The 8,555-nt window shown below is 40.9% G+C and overlaps 1 protein-coding gene across 1 annotated transcript; it reads left to right on the top strand.

Moving 5' to 3' along the window:
- Positions 1-681: 681 nt before the first annotated feature.
- On the top strand, positions 682-4,702 carry LOC124015730 (peptide YY-like). Its single transcript, XM_046331164.1, has 4 exons — positions 682-836; positions 1,695-1,882; positions 3,874-3,954; positions 4,266-4,702. Exons 2-4 carry the CDS (start codon positions 1,695-1,697, stop codon positions 4,288-4,290), a joined length of 294 nt encoding a protein of 97 aa, XP_046187120.1. The 5' UTR covers positions 682-836; the 3' UTR covers positions 4,291-4,702.
- The last annotated feature ends 3,853 nt before the right edge of the window (positions 4,703-8,555 follow it).

The raw sequence follows: 8,555 nt of genomic DNA, 5'->3' as shown, positions 1-8,555 counted from the left end.
TTTTACTTTTTGGAAATACTAATATTAATGGACCAACATACCAACAAATATCAAAATTTAGGTAGATGCAATTTTGAGAGGTAAATGTAAAAAAATGTATTTCCGCCTGTGGTGCTTGACTTTCAGGGCTTTACCGTACCAATAGGAACTTGACCGCCACCTGGTGGTTACTGGATGAGGCTACTCCACCACACATTCCAATGCTACATTTCACTTTCTGACCTATAGGGAGTTTTAATAATAATAGGCCATATTAATTTAGCCTACTGATCAGTGTTATCCGTATATGTCGAGGCCCGGACCTATATGTTCGCTGCTGTTTTAACCAAGATATCAATTGGAAATTGTGAAAGAATGAGTGAAGGCCTAATAATGACCTGTTTGTAGCTTATCACCATTTAGCTATGTTTGACACCGTCCATCCAAATAGTTTGACAGCATTCCATTGGTTTGTCAATGTCAATAGGACAGGTGTGATCCAAATTGCCCCCACTGTCCTTATAGCATACGTCAGAGATTCCAATTGCGTTTCCCCACATAGTTCGACTAGGGTGATGCATTAGTAACAAATTATGTTAATCGTCAGGTGACGTCGGTATTATGCCCCCATCCTGCTTCTAACCATCACATCACAGCCACCCGTCCCACCTCGTTGACGAGGCGACGATGGGTATATAAACCCCCTTGTGTTGGAGTGAAACAAAAAGACCAGCGAGTTGCTGCAAAGACACCAGTTGAAAAAGGAACATTGCAGAAGCCAAGCAATAGAATCCACGCTGCTGGACGCAGACACCACTTGTCTTAACTACCTGTCGCTCACGTCAAGTCTTCTCAAAGTAAGTACAACTTTTAGTCTTGTGCATTTTAAATGTGTGCTAGTTTGCTAGTTTTGCCTGTATTACCTTTAAGCTTAAATGTCTTTGCATATTTGGACATTTAAAAAATGAGTAGTTATTTGTGCAGTTCGTCAATGAAAAAATGTGATTGGTCCGATCACCTATAGCAATGATCTGCATGTTGCAACCTACAGTTAGAATTGTTTCCCCAACAGGAGTTGGTTTGAAAATGCTAGAAAATACTAGAAAATGCTTTTCAGAACCATGGACAGCTACGGGGCGAAAGTTGCGCAAATGAAATTTGGATAAAGTCGTGATTTCTGCTGGCACAACATGCATTCCTATAACAGTTGCAAATATTTGACAATAGCATAATAAATCATGTTCATGTTGAATAGGCTACTATTTTAGCAATGACTTGTGCATTATAGCGAAAACATGTTTCAAAGGGGAAATATAATATAATTGGTCAGGTTTTACCAATTCTTTCTGCTGTTTAACTTGTTGCTTTTTCCCCTTCAAACTCATTCCTATTACTTTTGTCGGTAATTATTTAGATGCGAGTTCGAATTAGTAATCAAACATGGATAATTAGATTGTATTGTAAATTGCTCTCAATACGCATTCAGTAGCCTACAGAAAATGCAGATTTCATTAAAGAATAATGCAGGATCGAAATTATCTACTACTAACAGGTCGACATCATTGCGCCTGATGTTAACCTTCTAAAACATGTTTTTATTAGGATGCCTGCTGATCTATGAAATTGGTGTAATGTTGGCTATATTATTGAGATCGGTTGAGGCTTTGTTAAATGATAAAATCGCGTGCTCCCTAACCCCATTCTCCTGACAACAGATGGCCGTTATGCTGAAACCCTGGACCGTCTTGGTCGCCTTGGTGTTGTGCGTGCTGATGTGTCTCGGGACTTTCGTGGACGCTTACCCACCTAAACCGGAGAACCCCGGAGAAGACGCGGCTCCCGAAGAGCTGGCCAAATACTACACCGCGCTCAGACACTACATCAATCTCATCACGAGACAGAGGTACACAGAAGCGTTTGCTTTTTGAATTATATTTCTTCCTGGTCCTAACATCAAGGGAAATGTTTTCTATTAAGTTATAAACCACATACCTCGTTTTCTTTTATGGCAAATAGAGCTGTATTTCATTTTGAAATACTGTATTTAATTCCGGACTAGATTAAATCGTCTACTGTGACAGTGGCCCCTGAGTTTTCTGCTCTTATTGTTGCCTCAAGCTCTTAATGTTCCATACACCATGATATTTCTTTTCAACATTTTATTACAGGGCACTCTCAAAAAGCTTTAGGCCCTCCTCCTATAAATAATGCCATAGTAATAAAACCGGTGAAGACAGACCCATGTGAAGTCTCCAAATCCAAGGATGGATCTCTGTGTGCAGGCAGGTTCCCTATAACATATTCTATATTGATGTGGCGATGTCTTGGTCGAATAGGTGGTCTCGGTCTTATTGCTGATATGGCACTGGATCAGGCACACCTGATATTATTCATGATATTCAAATAGGCCATTTGATCTTTAAGCAAACCTATCCAACCCTCTTACATTCAATTTAGAGGGGAAACAGGTTTAACTCTTTTGTAAATCCGTTATCATATAGCATCCACATTTAAGTTTTCATAATATCACAATGGTCTGGATGATGACCAATAATACGTAGAATGTATGCACACATGACTGTAAGTCGCTTTGGATAAAAGCGTCTGCTAAATGGCATATATTATTATTATATTATAATATCCTGGAATAGTGTAGATCAGAACTACATAGTCCAAGAGGAACTTGGTGGAGTTTGTTCTTCTTGTCTGTCATAATAACACATTGGTCTACATTTGACATTTTAGTCATTTAGCAGACACTCTTTTCAGAGTGACTTCCAGGTGCAATTCGGATTAAGTGCCTTGCTCAAGGGCACATAGGCAGATTTTCTACCTAGTCAGCTTGGGGGGGGGGGTTCAAACCAGTGACCTTTCAGTTGCTGGCCCAACGCTCTTAACCGTTAGGCAACCTGCCGCCATGTGTGAACGACCAATCGGAAATGCTCATTTGAAACATTAGAGAAGCTTTACCTGCTGCAAGAGCACTGATTTTCCCGGAATCCAAAATATATAACAGTAATGATGTCTTCTGCATTCTCACAAAGTGGTTTCTAAGTGGAGAGATGAGTGCGTGGTGTGACAATGATGGTTCCCTTTTACATCTAGTTACAACCGGCTGTCTATGGAGCAGGTGTGATTGCCTCGGTCGCTTTCTTAGAAGACATGGCTGATCATGCTTACCTCCGCTTCACCGGTATCACTTTGGAGTGCCTAGTGGGGTTGAATTGGAGTGTAAAATTGCACAGCCATTATGAATGCCAGGTTAGGTGGCATGATGGGGAAAGTGAACATCTTCCACTCAAAAACGTTTTCACCCACAGAGGAAGCAATTCCAGCCAAATCCCGCTGAGATATTCAACTTCCAATTTCAATTTCAAAGAGAAATTGATCCTTTGTACAGACATTATCTGCGCAGGGAGTGCTCATACAAAAACAGACAAACACACAGGAATGGAAAAACTATTTGATTTTGCCCGAATAATCCAAGCGTAGTCTATAACCTACCTTACGACAGAGAACTACATTATCATGCTATTTAAAACCCTCATTATCTTTGGTAGTTGAGCAAGAAAGGCCTCGAACAGCCTCAGAGGAAAGGAGCTCTGACTCACGATCGGTTCTAATTGGCCTTGTCTGGTGGCCCCAGTGTCTGTAGGAGTTTGTGGGCTGACATGCTCAAGTTTCAAACATACACATAATTACATCACCCCTCTCCCATTACACACACCTCCGACAGCTGCCGTGGCACCTTGAGACACATTCAGACAGCAAAATGTTCTACCTGTCATCGAGAAGTGGGGTCCTCCTGCAGCATGCTTAGAGTGGAGTGGAAGTTTGACAGTCTTTTCTCTCTCTCTCTCGCTCTCTCGTTCTTTCTTCCTTTCTTTTTTCTAGGTATGGAAAGAGGTCCACCCAGGAGGGGGTGATGTCAGAGTTGCTGTTCGGCAACAACGCAGAGAGAGACCAGAGATCAAGGTCAGTCCATCAAAGATATCAAAAATGGACAATGCAATTTCAACGGAAGGTGCAAAGACTGGTATCTCTTTGTTTCTTGGGGTTACATCAATAGGGTAGTGTCAACGAATGGCCACTTTATCAGCTACAGCCACCTACTGTACAGAAAAAGACTGGCATGTACAGCTTTTAGTAGATCTGACTTTGGGTAGCCCGGGAGTGAAGCCAAAGGTTCATTTCCACAGGACTCATTGTTCTCTCCTCTCTCTCGCTCCTCTCTCTCTCTCCCTCTCTCTCTCCCTCGCGCCCTCTTTCCTCTGTTCCATCTCCAGATATGACGACTCCTACGTGTGGTGATTTCTCTTCCTCATTGGGCATTCTCTCCAGGTGTTTCCAACAATACCTGGAGAGGCCGACCAGTGCCTCCCACAACCGCCACCCCGTCTGACCCCTGGCCACAACCAATGACCATCACAGGACCTTAAGACGACGTAAAAATCTACCTTATATACCTAACCCTCCTTTCACCCTCTTCTCTCTCTCTCTCTCTCTGTGACTTCTCACTCGAAGTCTCAGCCTCACTTCCTCACATGAAGACAATTGTACATAATGAATAGTTGATTTAAGATATAAAATACAAAATATATAATGATTTGATGAAATCATATGTGTAACCTACAATGCTTTATGTCTTAACAGAGTATGCTCTTTTATGGTTGGAACTGTATAAATGCTTTGTGTGTGATTAAAGTTTGATGGATGACTATGACAAGAGAGATGATTGTGTCTCATTTGTTCTTACAGTCAAAATGATTGTGGTGTTTTAAAAGGATCTCTTGGAGTAAAATAATGTATTGATGAGCAGAAGACATTCATTCTAGTTGAAAACGGATAACACCCTCTGTGAGGACTTTCCCCAACCATGTAAGGCTATGGGTGACTTCTACTAGCCGGCTTGAAAATCAGACATCTGTTGTGTCTGGTGCAAGTACTGGACATCAGGCTATGTAAATTCTGCCTTACCCTGATGTCTTCACTGTAATACTTCTCTTCCTCCAGTAGATGTCACTCGTGTAAGGCAGGTTCCTGACATGAACACGAGTGCGGAGTAAATACAATGTGAACGCTGATTGAATGAGTAAACACAGATTTTCTGAAACACATATATTACAATGGAGTACATATAGTTTAATCATATATTTTAATATGATATAATCATATATTTTACATATAGTTTAATCATAACATATTATATACGTGTATGCATAATTTAAGTACCATCATTTGCTTAGCGCACGTATTGCTTGAGTTGAAGAGAATATGGAATTATAGCATTTTTGATAGATTGACATCTTGACCATTCAGTTCCATTAAAGCCACAATATGTAAGATTTCCATTTGCTCATGTTGCCCTTTCAACGAATGGAATAGCCATGATTTCTGAGGAATGTGACTCATAGATGCCCTGTCTTACCTTATCATAACCAAAGCAATAAGGACATTTTACGCCATTGTGTATGATATTTTAAACGTGCTCTGCACAACTTAAGAGTGTGGCTTTAACCCAAACAAATGTGTATTTGTTCCTAAATGTGAATATGACTATTCCTTGGAAGAATAAGGATTACACACCGATCATGTAATGAAAATCATGTAAATCCATGACATGTAATGGTGGTCAATTATTTGTATCAAGAATGTTTGTGTGTTCTCGACTTGTAGGCCTAACTGTATTTCTTTGTTATTGTAAAAACATGAAATGGGTGTGCAATCATTATTTGTTTAGAAAGACTGTTAAAAAGACATGGACAGGATATCTATTCTACACAGCGGCCATATGTAGCTGGTGGGGCACACATTGAGGAGAAAAAGTGCGTTGCCCGTTTAAATCTCAATCGCGACGACTGTGGTTGTGGTTTGACAATCCGTAAGAGGTTCAGAGATCTCAAATTAAACGGAGACATCGACGCGACCACGAGACGGAACAGGTTAGTGCAGTCCGTTTATGTAGAATTGCGTGTTTATGTTTTTAAATTATACGATATATTTTCAGTGGAATGCATGACAGATCGTCTATTTGATTTGAGGTGTTGTGCTATGTTTGCGTGTGGGGGGCAACATGCTGTCAATTAGTAGATGATTCCGATAATGTAGGTACAGAGTCAGGCAAATACTCAAATGGATCAAGACATAGCCTAACCGAACCCAATTTCTATTAATACCTACATAATTGTGTTTCGCATTGGTTTTATGTTAAATTATGTATGCGTTTCTCTGTGTCTCGGTTGCAGACCCCCAGCGTTAGGTGTGCTGTCTGACTACCATAAGTGGGCGTGTCGGCTACGCACCAAAGACAACGGTTCTCTTTAGTAATTTAAGAAAATCTAAATACACAATATGAAGACTGTTTTGTAATACAGTATTTTCGTTAGTGGAAAAATATAATAAGCAAAACAGCACAATGCGCCCCCTACACACTACTTCCGCACGCACACCACCTGCACACGCAGACTTTTGGCAAGGTACAGTAGGATCATAAGATCACACATGTCATGTAGGCTATAAGACGCACCTAACCATACTCTCTCTCTCTCTTTCTCTCCATCTGGGGTGTGGAGGAGTTTGCTCAGGTGTAAGAATCAGACCTTTGGAACATTGCCTTTTCTAGTTTGTATATTGTATGTTGAAGCACAAAAGTGAAAGTGGACTGTCCTTCTAATAACAAAATGACACTATTGTAGACCTCAAAATTCAAAAGGCACTCGCACATCTGAGCAATATATATTTTTTTGCGTGTGCATGTTAACAGTTGAACACGATGAAGGAACATCTCTCTCTCTCTCTCTCTCTCTCTCTCTCTCTCTCTCTCTCTCTCTCTCTCTCTCTCTCTCTCTCTCTCTCTCTCTCTCTCTCTCTCTCTCTCTCTCTCTCTCTCTCTCTCTCTCTCTCTGTCTTTGGAACAAAACTTTGACTGGCTAACACTGTGTTGATGGGAGCCATGCACACACCATAGTCTTTAGAGAGAGGGAGACAGATATTGTGACACAAGCAGATGGGGCATGCAGGCAGCGTGTGATCTCATTCGGGCCTGGACATGGTGTCATTTGCACAAGAGGTCACAGCAAGTGGCAAGTCAGTTAAGAACAAATTCTTATGTTCAATGACAGCCTAGGAACAGTGGGTTAACTGCCTTGTTCAGGGGCAGAATGACAGATATTTACCTCGTCCGCTCGGGATTTGATCTTGCAACCTTCCAGTTACTTGTCCAACACTCTAACCACTAGATTATCTGCCGGATGGAGAGAGGGAGAGAGAGGGGAGGGGAGAGAGAAATGGAGAGGGATGGGAGTCAGATGGGAGGGAGAAAAGGATGTAGAGGGGAATGGTAGGGTGGGAGAAGGTGGAGGGATGAGAGAGAAGGATGGAGAGAGAAGAGAAAATATGCAGTACCCACGTGGTCTGCCCATTATGAGTGAGGAGAAAGGGAAAGAGAAAGGCAAAGGGAGGGAGGGATGGAGAAGAATGGAAAGAGGATGTTAACTACCCAAGTGGACTGCCTGCCCTATGGTTCGTAAACCCCCCAATATGAGTGAACATGAGGAGGGAGAGAGGTGAGGAAGGAAACCTCCCTAGGGATCTGTGTGTTATTGCTGAGCTTGCATATTATCTACCGTCGGCTAGGAGCACTGTGGCAGGTGATGTGGTAGCAAGGTTACAATTTAGTAGTAGAGCTACTGAGCTATTTTAGTAGAGGAATAATGTACAGTAAGCAGGATCTCTTTATGCCAAGAGATAAAAATAGGTACAATAGTAGAAAAAGCAAGTGGATGTTTTGGGTGCTCTCTAAAGTTTTTTAGGTTATTTTCCATCCAATTGATGTTAGCACAGGAATAAATAAAAAATCAGTTCAATGCAGATGAACCTTTCGGTTACTGGCCCAACACTCTAACCACTAGGCTAACTGCCGCCCCAAAACGTCTGTACTATTTGCAGAGTTATCGCCAGGTAAATGTTTCAAGTCTTAAGCCATTCAGCCAATCCTGAACCTGCGACCAAAAACTAGCTACATATGGACAGTACCAAAACAAATTAGCTAATGATTCTGTCTCTTCGCAGCAATATATATATATATATATATTTATATATATATATATATATATATAACATTATATTAGTTGCAAGAATTTTGTATAATAATTTATATTGAAAAAAGTTTTGAATCCAGCGTTGTTTTGTGTATCAGTTCATGAAACATGTGTCATGGATCTCTTCCCAAGTATTTTGCAATCTATATGGCACCTTCGTTAGCTATAGCCATTTGGGAGGATTTGTTACATTACAAAATAAATACAAATATTGTTAGTTTGGCCTGCACCCATGTTGAAAAAGGTTACATCTCCTCTAGTTATCGTTTGTCTGATTGTAACGGTTACTGCTTTGCTAAGGTCTCAAATACATGATTCAGATATAAAAGCTATACTTTTTATATTGCCTTGTGATATTTGGCAGAATCATAATTCAGCATACAAGTCGTCAACATTAGATGCCATTGTATCTGCCAGGTTATGGTACAACATCATGCACAGGGTATTCTGCCATGGAAATGGTTGACTGCACATCAT

This window comes from Oncorhynchus gorbuscha, linkage group LG26 (genome assembly GCF_021184085.1).
Source record: "Oncorhynchus gorbuscha isolate QuinsamMale2020 ecotype Even-year linkage group LG26, OgorEven_v1.0, whole genome shotgun sequence".
Taxonomy (NCBI): domain Eukaryota; kingdom Metazoa; phylum Chordata; class Actinopteri; order Salmoniformes; family Salmonidae; genus Oncorhynchus; species Oncorhynchus gorbuscha.
The sequence above is the reverse complement of the archived record's forward strand: the minus strand, read 5'-3'. Positions and strand labels throughout refer to the sequence as shown.

Excerpts from the sequence above, each read along its gene's own strand:
- LOC124015730 (XM_046331164.1), top strand. The coding sequence starts at position 1,695 with ATGGCCGTTATGCTGAAACCCTGGACCGTCTTGGTCGCCTTGGTGTTG. Across the intron at positions 1,883-3,873 it reads AATCTCATCACGAGACAGAG|GTATGGAAAGAGGTCCACCC; the intron begins GTACACAGAAGC and ends TCTTTTTTCTAG. Across the intron at positions 3,955-4,265 it reads GAGAGAGACCAGAGATCAAG|ATATGACGACTCCTACGTGT; the intron begins GTCAGTCCATCA and ends TTCCATCTCCAG.